The sequence below is a fragment of the Chiloscyllium punctatum genome, chromosome 15, assembly GCF_047496795.1.
Source record: "Chiloscyllium punctatum isolate Juve2018m chromosome 15, sChiPun1.3, whole genome shotgun sequence".
NCBI lineage: Eukaryota > Metazoa > Chordata > Chondrichthyes > Orectolobiformes > Hemiscylliidae > Chiloscyllium > Chiloscyllium punctatum.
This window is the reverse complement of record NC_092753.1, coordinates 29651223-29670855: the sequence shown is the minus strand read 5'-3', so window position 1 is coordinate 29670855 and position 19633 is coordinate 29651223. Positions and strand designations below refer to the sequence as shown.

At 40.0% G+C, this 19633-nt stretch overlaps 1 protein-coding gene across 1 annotated transcript in view; it reads right to left on the bottom strand.

The window, feature by feature from the left end:
• The window catches only part of LOC140486155 (proteolipid protein DM gamma), a 202532-nt gene extending 183454 nt beyond the window's left edge, over positions 1–19078 (bottom strand). Inside the window, exon 1 of the mRNA XM_072584854.1 lies at positions 18925–19078. Coding sequence (XP_072440955.1) covers positions 18925–18928 — 4 coding nt within the window. The 5' untranslated portion in view covers positions 18929–19078. The remainder of the gene's footprint in view (positions 1–18924) is intronic.
• Between the last annotated feature and the right edge of the window lie 555 nt (positions 19079–19633).

The window sequence follows — 19633 nt, the reverse complement described above, 5'->3', positions numbered from 1 at the left end:
CAGGGTCTTGCAAGTGAGCCAGGCAGAGTAGAGAGAGGTAGAAAGAGAGGTAGAGAGAGAGAGAGAGAGAGACCTTCCCTATTGCAGAAGAGTCTTGAAAAAGAGACCACACCAACTTTAAATAATTGGCAAAAAGAACCAGAGGCAACATGAGGAAAATCTTTTTTTAGGGAAAACAGAAGTGGCCAGGATTTAGAACACCCTGCCTGAGTGTGTAGGTCGAGGCAGGGTCAGTCATGACCTTCATAAATTGTATCTATCAGAAAACGGAGAAGGTTTTGAGAGTTATAAAGATGTTTGGTGCGGCTGGGAAGGTGGGGGGGGGGGGGGGCGGTGCGTGGCTTGTGATTTGCTGGGTTGCTTCTGCAGACAGTCAGCAGGAGAGAGACAACAGGCAAAACTGCTTCCTCCTACACTGCAAACATTTTGTGATTCTAAACCCAGCAGCTGCAGCTGAACAGAGTAGCCAGGTATGAAAGTGTCTTTAAAATTGTTTTAGATCATGCAAATTCCTTCCTCCTTGCCCATTCTATTTATCTTGAGTATCAAACACTGATTAAACAGATGACAGCACTAGGTTAAACTTAAATTGCTTAAAATTCCAAATTAAATGAGAAAAAGCTTATTGTGCAAAGGTGGCACAAGGAATCTAACCAGACAGCATAATCTTCCAGCAGAATATATCTGATGCGTTTGAGGATAATCTAATTGGCTATCAATAGCAACAGGACCTCATGAGCAGCTTCATGGTCATCACGATAAACATAGTAACATATAGGCAGTGACCAAACAAACAGAGATAATACTTTCAAGTTTATAGTTGACCAACTTGAATTTGAAAACATTTTTAAAAAGGTTTTTAGACAGTAATAGATTGGGTGCACTATATTAAAAGTATTTCAGAGGGTATGTTTTACTATTGTAGAGGGCTCCAGCAATTGGTTGTAATTTGTCATCTTGGAATACCATGCTCAGTGTAAAATGGGAAGTTAATTCAAACCACATTCCCCAGGGTTATAGAGGTAACCTATGTAATGGACAAATAGCCTCGTCATTCGCCATGCTACACACAGGCACTTGTTGTTCCACTGCAAATAACTGGTCGATTAAGAATTTCTGCTGGCACTATTCCCCAACTGAAAGCTCTTACATAAAGGAAACCACCTTCGAGGAGGTCCCAGTGAAGGAATTTCTCAACCACTGAATGATGAAAAAATTTAGACTGGTAGGTACGTGGAAAGGTTACAGCACAGAATGGGGCCATTTGGCCCACTACATCCATGTCAGTTCTCCACAACAGCAACCCACGAGTCCCACTCGTCTTTCCCCATAACTTCTCCATTTATTTTTTCTTCAATTGCTTAGCTAGCTCCCTTTTGAAGGCCACTATGTCTATTCACACATTATGGCTCTTTGCAAGAGACAAAAATAATGCATGAATGGCAAAATCTGTGAAAGCAAAGAAAAATGTTCGTTGGAGAACTTAGACCAATTCCAGTGCATCTACTGTTACCTTCGTGGCATCACCTCTCTGAGCAAAAAGACCAGAGAGCTTTGTTCCTAGTGATCTCAGTTTCGGAGGGACCTGCAATTATTTTGCAGACTTTACAGAGTAATGAGGGATGATTTTCAACTTCAATCATTGTCTTTTCCAGGTGTAGCTCAGTTGACAGCACCCTCACCTCTACATCACATGTTTCTGGATTCCAATCTCACTGCAGGCCAGGGTGTGAGGATAAAAGTCTACACTGCGACTGCAGAGCAGTACTGAGGAAGTGTTACACTGCCAGAGGCAACATTCACTCTAAGTTGCAATGCTGCTTAGATGATCCATGCGTGCCGATGGGGCTGCCAACAAGTTGTTTTCTGCTTACAGAAGACAATACCATGGATTGACCTTGGAGTCCCCACTGAGAGAAAAAAAAAGTAGGTTCAGAGGTGCCATATCTTCATTTATGCATACCTGTTTGGGTGTTTAAAAGATCCCATGGTACTATGTTTGCTCCTTATGTTTTCTTCCCAACACACTTTCTTATCTTGATGTCTGAAATTTCCTTACTGTGCTTTCAGTCCCCTCAAAGACATTCATGTAGATTCTAAAAAATTGAGTAGCCAACACAAATCCCTGCAGGATTCTACTTGTCATATCCTAGCAATGAGACAAAGACTTCACACTCCGTTTTCTGCTGGCCAGTCAATCTTCAATCCATGCTAATAGGTCATCGTCTACACCAGGAGTTTTTATTTTCCACAATCATCTTTGATGTGGCATGTTAACAATTGCCTTCTGAAAATCCAAATCCAAATAAAAATTTCAAATAATGCCAATAAATTGGTTAAACATAGCTTCCCTTTAACTATGCTTGACAGAGTACCTTGAGTTCTGGATGCAGGTTTGCTCTCTGAGCTGGAAGGTTTGGAATGCCATGCTTCTAGAAATTCTCATGCTTGTCTCTGTTTGGTTTGTCCTAGGATGAACGTGTTTTCCCAGTTGAAGAGGTGTCCTTCCTTCTCTGTATTAAAGATACTAATGAGAGTGGGTCATGTTGTTTTGTGGCTAGTTGATGTTCATTTATCCTGGTGGCTAGTTTTCTGTCTGTTTGTCCAATATAGTGTTACATACAGATGAGGAAAGACACCGCTTTGACTAGGACAATGCATCCATCCTAGGAAAAGCCAAACAGAGACATGCGCGAGAATTCCTAGAAGCATGGCATTCCAACCAGAACTCTATCAACAAACATATTGACTTGAATCACATTTACGACCACCTGAGAAAAAGAAGCAAATGACATTACCCCAGGAAATTGTGTCACCACAGGAAATGGCAAAACTAGCCCAAGGGAACATAAACACATAAATAAAAAGTGGACCATACCACCAGTGCTTCATCCAGAGGCTCACTGATCATGTTATGTAGAATGGTGATGAAACATCTGAAACCGAACCTTCCAGCTCAGCGAACAAACCTACATCAAGAACCTCAACCTGAGCTACAAATCTTCTCAAAGCTCGCTAGTATCTTGAGTTTTTTTTTGATGTACAGCAATAATCAAGTCTCCACTCCCATTCAAACAGACTACAAGAACCTCAAATATTGTACAATTGTAGAGGCGAAGGTCCCGCTAACTTGGTCCCCTTACCTGCCTCACACACAGTCATACCTTCCTGTTCCTGACCATCGACCAAATCAGGAGATTCTGTCCTAAGCACCCAACTTGCCCACTCAGCCTCCATTCTGTAAGCGACCTGCTCAAAGCCTGCTCCAATGTTACTGACCTTGAGACATAATGCAAAAGTATGTCTGCATAACTTTAAAAGACATGGTTTATACAATCACAATCAGAATATCTGAATGGTGGTATAATGTTTTATATTCCATCTTATCCCAGGATCAGTTGAAGCATGACATGCTGCTAGCAGCATACTGCTCATTTGTAACCAGACGGCTTAATGGTAGCCTTGACATTAACATGCCTGTGAATATAATGTTTGTCTTCAATGGATTCTTCAAAATGTTCTCCAGATGTCCACCACCAGTCTTGAGTCTTTTCCACAGCCATCCACTGCCACAGTTAGAAAGTCAAAGCACGAAAAAAGACCCTTCGGTCCATTTAGTTTACACTGACCATGTTCCCAAACTAAATTAGTGCCACTTGCCTGTGCTTGGCCCATATGGCTTCAAACCTTTCCTATTCAAGCACTTATCCAAATACCTTTTAAACTTTGTGATTGTACCTGCATTCACCTCTTCCTCTGGCAGTTCATTGCACACACTAACCACTCTCTATGCCAAAAAGTTGTCCCCCATGTCCTTTTTAAATCTTTCTCCTCTCACCTTAAATAAAATATGCCCCCTCGTTTTGAACTCCCCCCAGGTCAGGGGAATGACCTTTGCTATTCACCTAATCGATGCACCTCACAATTTTATAAACTTCTACAGACCTCCAGTAGGGTATTTTATTTGTCGTATCAATGTTTGTCATCTCTTGTAATATAAGGAACTGTACGTGGATAGTGTGATATTGAGGAAGCCATGTGCTTATTACAGTTAACTATTATAAACAAATATTACATTCACAGGCAGTGTCTGAGCTAACGTAGAGCTGTTAGATGACAACTGAGCTGTGTGCTGCTAGTAGCTTTTCCCTTCCCACTAGCTCCATGGATTGAATTCATATTAGAAGGCTGCAGCTTTTGTATGGCTGCACAATAGAAATGCAGAAGTCAGAGACATAGGGAACTGATCCTATAGACCCACAGAATGTAATGGGAAATGCCACTCTATGCCACTTTTCAATGAGGTCCCTTTGATAAGAATTGATGCAAGAAAGTGCAAACAACATTTGAATTTGGGCCCAGAGATCAAACATATCAAGTACTAAATGTAATAACTAGATAGAATAACTGGATAACACCAAATACATTAGATCAACAATCACTGTGTTTTTCATGTTTTTTTTTAAATCATAATAATGCACAACTTGAAAAGATTCTCAATCTCCATGGTTTATGACAAACAAGGCTCTGCTGTATTAAAAAATACAGCTGGACAAGTAGACAGAAGTTTCTTGGAATTAAACTTCAATTAAAATTGTGCAAGCGCACTGTACAGAACCAGTTTTAACACAGACAACTGCATTTCCCTGGTTGAGACATATGCTGCATCTTGCAGTGTAGTGAAAAAGTCAATTATTAGTAATAATTATATCAATATCACAAACCTTACTGCTTAAACCAACAATGTAAAAAGGAAGACCATCCATACAACATTATTTTCTGCACAACTATTTTCCATTTATACGCCCTCAACACTACATTTCCAAGTTTACGAACGTGAATCCTTGTAGGAGGTCAGCTTCTGTTACTAGTGCCAGCTCTAAACACAAATGCCATTGTCTTGTGTTCTCTGGGAGAAATTGTATAATGTGCATTTGCTCCCTAAACAATGGGGCAAGTTCTGTCATTGTTATAATTATCTGGTAATGATACAGCAGTATCATCATATATTTGTGGCCATTGCAATCATACTATTTGATCACAATACAGATGTGGAGGCACTGCTGCCAATAGAAGTCCTGTGTTGCCGGGTGCCGACAAATAGCTAAAAAGTACCAATCAACAGATTTAAATTTTCTTGTCTTGTCATAAAATACTATTCTCTCAGGACAGACATATCTAATATCTTATGTTATCAGGAATATTCAAGTATAGGGTCACGATGAGTTTAGCAAGGTTGCCTTACGACCAATGCCAGAACAAGTTCTTATCATAGCAAGTGAAGCAGATTGATCCTCCTGCAGCCAGTATAGCAATGAGATTAATTCCTCATTCTGACAATCTCAGAAAGCCAAATGGCAGTCTCCACTAAGTTGAGCGATGGCTGGAAAGGACAACAGGATTAAACATGAGGAAAAGAAAGAGAGAGTGAGAAAGTAAGTTTTGTTGACAAAAAAAAAGTCAAGTCTGTGCTGGTGGTGGCAGAAGAGGCCATATAAACTAAAATCTTTTGTTTATTTCCCAGAACCACCTAGCCATAAAAGATAGTTTCTGTCTTTAAGGAAGAAGAAACCATTTGTATCACCAGTAAGCATTTTGTGCCAGTTAAGGGTAAGAGAACTAATTTGTGCATCTATCCAACTTAGCACCTTATCAGCCATGACAGTCCAGAACATGCTTTTACATAGTCCAGCACATCATGACAAATCCTACATTAGCAAACTGCATGGTTATTAAAGGTTCTCAAACTTGCAAAATAATTCATGTCTTGTTGACTCAATCAAGTAGGCAGATCTTTTCTCACCTCAGTTTTCTATGAGCTGTTCAAACATTTTCCTCTATATTATTCCTGTTGCCTATGACAACTACTCATCAAACTCTTATTATTTCAACAAAGAAGTGTAGAGAAGCTGAAGCAACACTAAAGAATTTGCACAGCAGTCAACTAAACGATTTAGCAGTTTGCCAAGTGGAAGTTGTATCAGAAATGAAGCTTAGAATCTACAAGAAACAATGTTGTTAAAATATTATGCAAATTTGGTAAAAATGCTGTGACCAGAGCCAGATGTCCCCTTGATGGGTCGCAACAAAGTTAACTTAAAAGGTATCCCTTTCCTTGGACTAAAAGAACTTATACTTTAAAGTCAATTTAACCAGACTTTTTTGAATTAACAATTATTAATTACTAAATGCGAGAATTAGCAGTGCCACGTATATACACACAAACTAGGAATAAGAAGCAATCCAAGATGTTAAAACCAAAAATAATTAAACAACTCAGGCTCTGAATTGTTCACAAAGAGCAGATAAAGTGACAATGCAGTCATTTCTGGGTTACACCAGTAGAGCTAACAAAGACAGTGGAACTAAAACTTTGAGATTCTTGGTTTCGTAGACAGGTTGCCTTGACTTCTCTCAAGTTGTTTGCAGCACTCTAGGTGAGATGATTTTCTTTTACATGCAATACAGGGGCAACTCAGATAGTTCTTTGACTGTGACCTTCATGGGTACCACTCAAATCCAGGATGGTACATAAAGCATTCAGTCACACTAATCCACTCCAGCAGAAATGAGACTTTTTTTTCATCTTCTATCCTTGTTGCTTCTTCAAAAGGAAAAAAAATCTGTAGTTTGAGATATAATCCACAGGAGGCAGCTGGCTGTTGAGTACAGGGTCAGAGGCATCTGGTTATCTTGTGGATCAAGAGATCACCATCCACTCTGTTTGAAGGTTATTGGACACGTCAGCTATGACATTCCATCTCTGTGTGAGTATGTCTAGAAAGCCATTGAATTGATATAACAACCATTTTTGGTTGTAACAACTCTCTTTCTTAAAAAGAAAAGCCAATTGGGATTAAGATCTAAAACCATCCTTAGCACTTTCGGGTTCTTACCTGTTATTGTAATATAGCTAACATTTTGCTACCTTTCGGGGAAAATTAATCATCTCATCCCTAGATGGTGAGTATCTCCAGATAGTAAAGGCACACTTGTTTGCAGAAGTTTTACTCTTGCCATGCAAATATTTTCCTCTAAATGAAACACTCTGAAATTCATGGACTACACTAAATAAAACTAGATATGCTAACAACAATTGAAAATAATCAAATCTGCATTTATCTCTTTAAAGTGTATTTAAATTTGCAGCATTTTCAAGGTTGATGCAGTAATCTTTCCAGTGTTGTAACAAAACAATATAGCTGGGTGTATATTTTTGCTCATTTCTTTGTGGTTAGTGAACATTAGCTAAGAATCCAACAGGGCTACTGAATATTTTTCTGCTGAACTACAAACACAATTAATGAACAATGAAACCCAAGCTAATTCATCGAATCATACAATACAGAACAGGTGCTTTAGCCCATCATGTCTGCATGGACAAAAATGGCTAAAGTTACATTAGTCCCATTTTTCAGCCCATAGCCTTGAATGTTCTTTCACTTCAAGAGCTCATCCAAGGACTTTTAAAAAAGTTTGTGAGGTTTCCTGCTTCAACTAGGCAGTGCATTCCAGATTCCCGCCACTGTCCACTGTCCAGTGAAAAAACATTTCCTTAAATTCCTTCTGAGGTTCCTGCTTTTCACTTTAAAATAATGTCCCCTTGCTACTGACCTCTTCAACTTTAAGGGGACAGTTGCTTTCTGCAACACATTGTCCATTACCCTCATAACCTTGTGGTACAGCTGTAGTGTACCAACCTCTGAGTCAGGAGGCTTGGGATCAAGTCCTACATGCTTCAGAGATGTGTAATAATATTTCTGAACAGGTTTATTTAAAAAAAATCCCCTCATAACCTTATATGCTGCAACCAATCCCTAATCAGCCTTCTCTTCACTAAAGAAAACAATCCAATCTTATCCAGCCTTTCACCATTGCCAAGGTGCTCCATCCCAGTCAACATTCTGGTGAATCTCCTCTGTACCCCTTTGACTGCAATCACATCCTTCCGACAGTGCAGTGACCAGAACTGCACACACTATTCCAGCTGTGGCCTAACCAAAGTCCCGTACAGCTCCAACATAATCTCCCTCCTCTTATAATCTAGGCCTGGACTGAAAAAGGCGTATGCCTTCTTAAAGACCTTATTAATCTGTCCTGCCACTTTCAGGTATCTGTGGACAAACAACCCAAGACCTCTCTGTTCCTTTGAACTTCTTAGTGGTTTGTCATTTATTGAGTACATGCTGGTCTTGTTACTTCTTCCAAAGTGCATCGCTTCATACTTATCAAGGTTAAATTCCATCTACCACTGATCTGCCGATCTGACAAATAGCTTCTTTCCTCTTCTAACCTAAGACTTTCTTCCCCACTGACAAACACCTGGCCAACCTTCAAGTCGTCTGCAAACTTACTGGTCATCAACCCCACATTTTCTAAATCATTTATAAATATATGACAAATGAGAAGCCACCCAACACTGTTCTTGTGGTATGCCACTAGATGCTGAGTTCCAGTATAACAAACATCTTTGTCTCCAACCTAGCCAATTTTGGTTCCAACTTGCCAAGTTACCCTGAATGCCATGTGCCTTTACCTTCTTTAATCGGTCTCCCACATGGGACCTTATCAAAGGCTTTGCTAAAATCCACAAACTACATCAACTTCACTACCCTCACCTATACGCCTGGTCACCTTGAAAAATTCAATCACATTTGTTAGGCACAACCTCCCTCTGCCAAAACCATTTAGGCTCTCCCTGATCAAACCTTGCCTCTCCAAATGGAAATTAGTTCCTTCCTTCAGAAATTTCTATCATAGTTTCCCGACCATTGAATTGAGATTCACTGGTATGTCATTCCCTGCTTTACCCTTACCACGCATTGTGAAAAGTGGCAACATCCTTGTAAATCTTTTCTGAACCATTTCACATTTCACAACATCTTTCCTACAGCAGGCAACCAGAGTTGTAAGCAGTACTCTAAAAGTGATTTCATCAATGTCCCAAACATGACACCCCAACTCCCATACTCAGTGTTCTGACCAATGAAGGCAAGCTTGCCAAATACCTTCTTCACCACTCTGTCTATCTGTGACTCCACTTTAAAGTGACTATGGACTTGCACTCTTAGGTCTCTTTGTTCAGCAACACTCCCCAGGGCTCTACTGTTAAGTGCATAAGTTCTGCCCTGATTTGTTTTTCCAAAATGCAGCACCTCACATTTATCTAAATAAACTCCATCTGCCACTCCTCAGCCCATTGGCCCATCTGATTAAGGTTCCATTGTACTTGGAGATAACCTTCTTCCCTGGACACGCCACCTCCCATTTTGGTGTCATCTGCAAATATATTAAACCATGTCTCCTATATTCACATCCAAATCATTTATATAAATGACAAAAAGTAGTGGACCACATAATTCCATTAGTCAATCTATGCCCTTAGCTCATCTTACTTATAATCCTCCTTGTATTAAGGTAGTTACCATGACAGCAGAAGAAACCTGGAGTAGTTCAGCTTGAACTTATAATTACGTGATTTTTACTTAAAAACGGGACATACAGCCAAAAGGTGACTATAGATGCAATTTCAATGGCTGTCTGAAGTGAGGCATTCTAGAATGTCACAGAGAACAAAGTATCTAGGAAGCTTCAAAGAGATGGCTTTAAATGAGGAAAATGCATGTCAAACTAAACTGCAATCTTCTGGTAGTTCTCCCAGACTGTGAACACAAAGGGAGAAAAAGCAGCCTGGGTGATAAACATGTTTTGAGACGTTCCCTGTTCAGGAATAACAAGGCTTGGTAGCTAGTTCAACTCTAGCTTCTGCGTGCTGGTGGAAGAAGCTATAAGTCGAAGTGGTTGCAAGTGCCAGTGGACTGAGTTTTTTTCATGCCTTAGCCTGGGCTCAAGCATTAGTGCGCTGTGCAGCTCACTTTGCTGAACTGCCAACCAGTCACCTCTGTGTTGCAAGTAAAGAACCCTCTTGCTCGGAGTGCTGCCAGGCTGCCATCATTAAAAGGAAACAGGACAGAAGAATTCCAACTAAGTTGCAAGGTCAAGAATATCGAAATCAACTGGCTTGATCATCGACAGCCCAGAAGCTGACATTTACATCTCCTAAGTTTTATAATTTTTTAAGACTCATTTCACAATTGTAGTCTCACATTTAGTAACTAATTAAAACAGACTCTTGTTAAATCAAGGAAAGCCAGTAAAATTGGCTCATTTTGAAAGAGATATGTTTGTTCCGTGAGAAAGGTATCCACAAGGGTGGGAACTCAGTATGATGCAATTAGCTCAGGGAGCAAGTACATAATGAAAGGGGTGGGGGTGCAGTTCATCCACCCTTACCTGGGAGCTTCACAATTTGGGTATTCTAAATGTAACCATCATAACCTGGGGGACCTTGCCCGAGGTCCGATTGTAGCATAGTGCAAGATGTTAACTGCAGTCCTTGAGCTACCACATATCTTTCTGACTTGGATTACAAACTAGACTGTTTTCAATTGGTCACAAATTATATGCTCTACACATGACACTGTCCTTTATCAGTGCAATAAGTGTCTGAAAATAGCTGAAGGCCTTTCCATCAGTTTAAGTTTGTTGGCAAGAACACTGTTTTTCAAATATGTTATATTTTTGTGGGATTAGTCAAAACTGCAAAATAAAGAGTTAAACAATTGCATCGGATACGGATGGTATAGATGAAAAACAGAATAATGCTGATGCTGTTATGTGAATAATGGCTGGCCATCAGACTCTGAATATGCCGACAGATGCTTGGCTCTCTAGCAATATTTCAATCATGACCATATCATGATTACCATATCTGAAAGAGATATACAGCAAACAATCTTGATTTATGTAAACTTGCATCATGCAACTAAACTTTTATCTTAATCCCGCACTTACAGTCCGTTAGGTTACAAATCATACTTAGGCCTTCCAACCCACAAAAACCACAGATAAGGACGACCACTGGATAAAACCCCATTCACAGCCATAAGAACTCGGAATCGGGCAATCAACAAAAAGGACTCTGTGAAAACCTGATAAAAGTTGATTGGAAGTTGGCTGAATGCTTACCACTGTGGAAGTGTGTTTTCAATAAAAGACTTCTGAAATATGTACAGGAAATCAAGGTAACACAATCTTTTCCAAGTACAAGCCAACTAGCAATTGATCACCTTTATGTCCATATAGCACAACATGTTTTTGAGAGGTCAAATGCAGTTGGTAAATGGTGCTGTTGTTTATGAACATACACACGGGCAGCGCATAGATGGTGGATTTAGCTCTACAACGAAGATAGTTCAAAGTGAAACAGCACCACGATTCCCTCATGATCTCCTAATACACACCTACAGAATCATATTGTGCTTCAAGCTGGCTAGACACAGCCAGTGAAGACTGCTACAAAGTCTGGAAATGCAACCAACAGAAAAAGGAGTATAAGATATAAATTTGATTCCAAATGACAGCTACACATTCTACATTCATAGGCAAATGACAGTTCTACTACAATGTAATACTGCTGGCATTTCATGGAAACTATAATATAGTTGAGAGATGATAGCACTGTCAGGAAACGATAGATTTAATAGCAACTTCTCTAAAATTTGTTTACTAACTTGGGTCCTACTTACAATTAAAATTGATTCATTTAAAGGCCATTCGCATCACTGACTAAGCAAAGCAGCCTTAGTTTCAAACTAACAATAACTTCCAGGAAGTCAGCTGCCAAGGCTCAAACTGACTCTGAAGCAAAGTTATGGAAAGTTGCCCTTTCCGCTCCTCTTGGAAGTCTAACTTTGGATTTGGGCTGCACTTACTCTGGTTGTAGGCGCATCTATAGTAAAACAGTAGTGGATGTATAAAACAATCATCAAACAGAATGAAAGCTGATTCTGGAAATGAGTTGCTTCAAGATGTGATTTACATTTGTCTGATCTCAACTAATGATGGAATAAGCCGCAAGTAAATTATCAAGTCAGTCAGCTACATTATATCTCACAGCCTTTGACTGTTATCCTCTATCATTTGATTATATAGACATACTCCCCCACTTACTGATCCCAATCATTAAACCAGTCACAAAGCACTTCCATTGACTGGCCTTCGGGCACTTATGTGACCTGACTGTGCTTTGGGTCAATAAATTTCAAAGAAGGACCAAGATTGCAGCATACTGATTTGTCAAGGTTCCTTAACACAGGAGAAGAATAGGTTGTGTTCTCCACTGACAACTTTAAACACCTCAAGCTCCTGATCTCAGTTGGGACATTCAAACAAAAGTGTTTTACTACAGCAAGAAAAGAGATCATAGCTCAAAGCAACTGTGCATGAAATAAAATCATCGACATGACAGCTTGCTTTGAATTAGTAGAGGACAAAGCAGAAACAAGTCAATAAATTCTGCACTGGATCAATTTTCTCTCCATCACCACAAAAGTTAGAATATCTGCTGTTTGAAATCCCTGACTTCAAATTCAATTAACATATCTGGAATATAATACTAGTCAGTAGTGATGGTGACCATAACAACTAGCACTGATGGTTGGAAAAACCAAAATGGTTCACTAATGTCTTTTGAGGAAGGAAGTTTGACATCCTTACCTGATCGAACCTATATGGACTGTAGACCCAAAGCTACATGACAAACTCTCAACTGATCTATGAACTCAGTTCAAGGGTGGTTTCAAATGAGCAAGAAATGTTGGCTTGGTTAGTGAAACTATATCCCATTAAAGAATAAAGAAACATATTCTTCATGATAAATATAATCTTACTCCCTACCCTGTCAGTATGTTTACTAGATCACATATACATGGAAGATTGCAGTTTTGAGTCCCTATACGACAATGGATGATAACAATTTTCTCTTGTGTATCTGGATTTTGGAGTGGAAAATCAGCCAGAGGCCTCTCAACATCTTTCCGATGATTCCATCAGGAAGAGTACACATGCACATTAGGATAAGACTCTACCTTGTTGCTACATGTCAAACTTATAGATAGAACATAGAACATTACAGCGCAGTACTGGCCCTTCGGCCCTCAATACTGCACCAACCCGTGGAACCATCTGAAGTCCATTTATCCTATGCTATTCCATTTTCATCCACATGTTTATCCAATGACCATTAAATGTCCTTAAAGTTGGCAAGTCTACTACTGTTGCAGGCAGGGCGTTCCACGCCCCATTATTCTCTGAGTAAAGAAACCACCTCTGACATCTATCCTATATCTAGGCTTATGCCCGAAAGGTCGATTCTCCTGCCTGACCTGCTGCGCTTTTCCAGCAACACATTTTTCAGCTCTGATCTCCAGCATCTGCAGTCCTCACTTTCTCCTATATCTATCACCCCTCAATTTAAAGCTATGTTCCCTCATGCTAGCCATTACCATATGAGGAAAAAGGCTCTCACTATCCAACCTATCTAACCCTCTGATTATCTTGTATGTCTCAATTAAATCACCTCTCAACCTTCTTCTCTATAATGAAAACAGCTTCAAGTTCATCAGCTTTTCCTGATAAGACTTTCCCTCCATAACAGCAACATCCTAGTAAATCTCCTCTGAACCCTTTCCAAAGCTTTCACATCCTTCCTATAAAGCGGTGACCAGAACTGTACACAATACTCCAAGTGTGGCCGTACCAGAGTTTTGTACAGCTGCATGACCTCGTGGCTTTGAAAGTCAATCACTCTATCAATAAAAGCTAACACACCGTATGCCTTCTGAACAACCCTATCACCCTGGGTGGCAATTTTCAGGGATTTATGTACCTGAACACTGATATCTATTTGCCCCTCTACACTACCAAGAATCTTACCAATAGCCCAATAGTCTTTAATCCTGTTGCTCCTTCCAAAGTGAATCACTTCTCACTTTCCCACATTAAACTCCATTTGTCGCCTCTCAGCCCAGTTCTGCAGCTTATCTACATCTGTAATCTGCAACATCCTTCAGCACTATCCACAACTCCACCGACCTTAGTGTAATCTGCAAATTTACGAACGCATCCTTCTACATCCTCATCTAGGTTATTTATAAAAATGACAAACACCAGTGTCCCCAAAACAGATCCCTGCAGTACACCACTAGTAACCGAACTCTAGGGTGAACATTTCCCATCAACCACCACCCTTTGTCTTCTTTCAGCTAGCCAATTTCTGATCCAAACCGCGAAAGCACCCTCAATCCCATACCTCCATATTTTGTGCAATAGCCTACAGTGGGGAACCTTATCAAACACCTTACTGAAATCCAAATACACTACATCAACCACTTTACCCTCAACCACCTGTTTGGTCACCATCTCAAAGAACTCAATAAGGTTTGTGAGGGACGACCTACTCTTCACTAAATAGTGCTGATTCTCCCTAATCAACTTATTCCTTTCTAGATGATTATAAATCCTATCTCTTCTAACCTTTTCTAACACGTTACCCACAACCAAAATAAGGGTCACTGGTCTATAATTACCAGCGTTGTCTCTACACCCCTTCTTGAACAAGGGGACAACTTTGTTTTCCTCCAGTCTTCTGGCATTATTCCTGTAGACAATGAGGACCTAAAGATCAAAGCCAAAGGCTCTGCAATCTCCTCCATGGCTTCCCACAGAATCTTAGAATAAATCCCATCTGGCCCAGGGGGCTTATTTATTCTCACACTTTCTAAAATTGCTAACACCTCCTCCTTGTGAACCTCAATCACATCTAGTCTAGTAGGCTGCACCTCAGTATTCTCTTCGACAACATTGTCTTTTTCCAGTGAGAATACTGACAAAAAATATTGATTCAGTGCTTCCGTTATCTCCTTGGATTTCATGCACAACTTTCCACTATTATCCTTGATTGGCCCTAATCTTTCCATACTCATCCTTTTATTCATGATGTACCTATATAAAATTATAAAATCATAGTACTGGTCAGAAAGGAGATTATTCATCATGCCTTAACCAACTCCCTAAAAGAGCACTCTGCTCATGTTTTATCTTGTGAAATTATGAGGCTATTGTAAGAACTGTAGCTGGCTTTGTTATCAGCATGTCTTCTAATAGGGCATGCCACATCCTAACAATCCACCATATTTGTTTTCTCCCTAACCTCCTTACTCAGTCCCTTGGCAAAAATCTTGAATTTATATGCCCATAAGTTATTGATATTTTAGCCAATGGAAATGGTTACCTCTTAGAATTGTAAAAAAAAATTATATCAAATTACTTGACAGAACTGTTCAAAAGAATAGTCCCTTGCTCAGGCAATACAGGGTCCCTAGCACCAATGGAAATGAATCTCAAGGAGGAGTCAAATATTTCAGGAGAAAAAGAGAGCAGACGAATCAGAATATTTTGCAAAGAGAAAGAGTTACTGAAATCTAATGGAGTAGCTAAAATAATCGTAGTTACATTTTAATTTTTAAAAATTTAATTACCTGTTTCAATGCAAATTCCTGACCAGACAGGCCTTTATCCTTGAGAGCTACATAACATCACAACATGTGACATCCCAGTATAAACATTGCTGCCTAAGTTTCTGTCATTCTCACTGTATCATGGTGTCAGTGTAACATCTTCACTCAGTCAGCTCTGTGTACAAAATGTACAGTAACAACAGCAAGCACAGAACCCAGGCTGTGTGCAACACTGTGAGGTGCAGCCATGTTAAGGTAGTTTTGTTAATAAAATTAAAAACATCTGTCTCAACATGAACCTGGTTCTTTGTGGTATATGTTACTCAGGCTAAAATATGGAAAACCATAAAGTACATTACTCCTGACCCACATTCCCTTGGATGGACCTATTTTTAGCCTGCAATTATTTTTGAAATACAATGCAACATAAATCTCTCAACATTCAAGACATACACAGCATGTGGCAGTGCCTGGAACCTGTTGTCTATAAGGTTGGTGAAAGCAGTGACAATTAATTATTTCAAAAATTGAATAGGCATGAGAGAAATAAATACAAGTACAAGGCTACAGGGATACATCAGGGAAATGAGGTTGGCTGCATTGCTTTTCAGAGATCCAGCAGAGATTTGATGGACAGAACAGCAGTGCCAATTATTACTCCATAAACAGATTGAACAGAGGCATTCAAAAAGACAAAAGGTTTTCATTGCTTTGCTTTTTTCTAAAGAAAAAAGTGTTTCCAATGGAGGGTTGGTGATGAGAAGACAGAATATAGTTGACAAAAGAATCAGAAATGTTAGATGAGGGGATTTTATTTTCAAAAATGAGTGTTCTGGTCTGGAATGAATTACCCAAAGAGGTGTCAAAGGAAGATTCAATAGTAACTGTCAAATGAATAAATCCTTCAAAAATAAATTGTTGTAGGACTATGGAGGAAGAAAAGAGTTGGTCCAATTCAATAGCACCCTCAAAGAGGTAGCACAGACACAATTGTCCAAATAGCTCTCTTCCATAATGTAGGATTTTATGCCATCAGGTCCACAATGAGAGGCTTACAAGGACCTGGAACAAAAATCCATTTCTAGTTCTTCATTCTACTTTGAAATTTCTATTTCAGTGAAATACACAGTGAAGAAGGCATTTGGTGTGCTTTCCTTTATTGGACAGACCATTGAAAACAGGAGTTGGGAGATCATGTTGCGGTTATACAGGACATTGATTAGGCTACTTCTGGAATATTGTGCGTAATTCTGGTCTCCCTCTATAGAAAGGATGTTGTGAAACTTGAAAGGGTTCAGAAGAGATTTACAAGGATGTTGCCAGGGTTGGAGGATTTGAGCTATAGGGAGAGGCTGAACAGGCTGGGGCTGTTTCCCCTGGAGCGTTGGAGGCTGAGGGATGACCTTATAAGGGTTTATAAAATCATGAAGGGCATGGATAGGGGAAATAGATAAGGTCTTTTCCCTGGTGTGGGGGAGTCCTGAACTAGAGGGCATAGGTTTAGGGTGTGAGGGGAAAACTTTAAAAGGGACTTAAGGGGCAACATTTTCAAGCAGACGGTGGTGCTTGTATGGAATGCAGAGGAAGTGGTGGAGGCTGGTATTATGACAGCATTTAAAAGGGATCTGGATGGGTACATGAAAAGGAAGTGTTTAGAGGGATATGGGCCAAGTGCTGGCAAATGGGACTAGATTAGGTTAGGATATCTGGTCAGCATGGAGGAGTTAGACTTAAGGATCTGTTTCTGTGCTGTACATCTCTATGATTCTAAGTAAGGTTACATAGCACAAATAAAGTTTTATATGTTTAGTATCAAATTTGACAGTATCTCCCATACATTAGGAGATTAAGTGGAATGGAGTTATACAGTGCAGGAAAACATCATTCGGCCCATTGAGTCGGTGCTAACTCTTTCAAATACCATTCCAGTTAGTTTCACTCCTTTTGTTATCTAATCCCTTCTTCCTCACATGCCACCACAGACATTCCTTCTGCATTTTTCCTCCTCTCCCCTTTCCCTGCTGTACTCCCTTAAAACTTCATCTCTAACTTTTTCCAGTTCAGACAAAAGGTCATTGACCTGGAACATTAACTCTGTTTCTTTTTCCTGCTGCTATCGCCTGACCTGCTGAGTATTTCTGGTATTTTTCTGGCCCATTCACCCCCTCTTTTCCCATGTCCCTGCAATTGTGGACTCCCTCAAATGATCTAATTTCCTCCTGAAGGAGGTTATTGAATGTATATTCCCCAACCTATGAGGCAGCACATCCCAAATGCTATCCACATGCCTAAAAATGATTCTTTCCCCATGTCACGTTATGATTGTTTCCCCCAACTTGTCTTCAAACTTGCTCTGTCCAAATATTAAACACTCTACCCAACCAGACTCCAGAGAACCTTCACTACCAGTTTTGTGGAAATTTTGTATCTAAGGATTAAATACATTCTCAAACAAGTAATACTACCAAAAACAAACTGACAGCAGTATACCACTGTTTTTGTATGAGTGCAAGGGGCACTTTAAGAAGACTGTGACCACAAAGAGGCTCCTCAAGTCATTACAGCTTAATTGAAAATAAACTGAACTTGGAACTGGGGCAAGAACATCATATGGTTTCTGTCAGCTAAGTCATAAATTCATTAGATCAAAAATAACAAACCTAACGAGGCATTCTACAAACCTTTTCCACACAAAGTCCCTTGTTGATTCAAACACCAATTATGTATTCATGCAGATCTCTATTGTCCTGCATGAAAGCTGTGCCCAAATCAATAACACAATAATCTAAGGTTATCTTGCCATACACATCTTTTACAAACCATATCCTGTTCTATCACAGCTGCTTCAGATCAGCACTCTGCTTCAAATACTGATTAAAAACACGTTTCCCCCCCCCAAAAAAAATTAGACTACAAACGAGTTCTCCCAAACGCGTCACAAAGTATTTTTTAAAAACTCCTTGATCTGAAGTTTTGGTACTTTTGAATTGAGTTGAGCTTGATGAAAGACCCTTTTAAATCAAAAGGGATCCTTGCACTCTCTATGCAGCCAGCGTGTTTATTCCAGTCCGCCTGACTCATTTATCCCACACACAAGCGGAGTCAGCTAGAAATGTTTTCATCCCTTGCATTTATGCAGCCAGGAATTTCCCTGAAAATTCAAGTGAATAATAAGCCCTGCAGTGGGTTCTGCAGCCAGGTATAATCCAGGGGTTCCAGATGTTGCTTTCACACTCGCCCCTAAGGGAGGGACCAAACTTTGCCTATTAACGTGACTGGAACCATAACCCTGAGAGCGGATAAGGGGAGACTTCGGGGGTAATAGCAACATAAAGTTACATTATTATTCTCGCAACGTATTCTTTTCTTTAAAATCCCGGGTAACGGTCTTTTTAAAAAGGCTGTTCCTGCTCAAGTTTTTTTTGACAGCTCAGAAGGGGAGGGGTGGAGGAGTTCCTGACTTCAAACTTCAGTGGGATTCTGAATGCACGTAAAATTACACAATGGAAAGAAAGAAAGAGCAAAATTGTGCAAACGTTTCCTCAGTGTGCATATCTGCACTTACCCATCCTGGTGAGCTTGCAAAGGCGAAATTGGTGTCTCAGCTCCTGTGTTGCTTGTTGTTAGTGCCGAGCTCTCTGTCTGTCTGTCCCTGGTTTGTGAGTCTGAGCTCAACACGAGAGAGAGAGAGAAAGGCTAGCTGACGTCAGGCTCTTTGCCTGTGGAGAAGGATTAAACAAAGTCAACATGAACCCAGCCAAATACTGAAAAGGGGGGGGGGGGGGGGGGGGGATAATGAAATATTACCAGGGTAACCAACCCAAACGTGCAAGCAGAAAAAATGCACCCTTTGAATAAATAAAAGTGCCACTGAGGGCAACCCCTAGGGTAGCAAGGGGCAAGAACTTGCTGGCACAGTTTAGATGTCACCCAGAGCATCACTGAACTCACGTACGATTCTGTAAATGGTTTAAAACAACGACAGACTGTACACTTCTTGAAATGTTAGACAATTAAAAAAAGGTCTTGCCGCTCGAGATTAGTCCATCTGTGGTCAGCTTTACATACTCACAGTAGGATTTGTGGTGCAAATGGATTTTACAGTTTTGCTGTGCAGATATTTCCTTCACTCCCCAAATACTTAGTTTCAGGAAAGTTGACCGTGTAGCACCATAACGAAAATCGCCAAAACCAAAATTGCAAAGGGTCTATGGTTTCTACTCGTTAAAACCTTATATTTACATACATTCCTTTTCAACACAAACTGTTGTCAT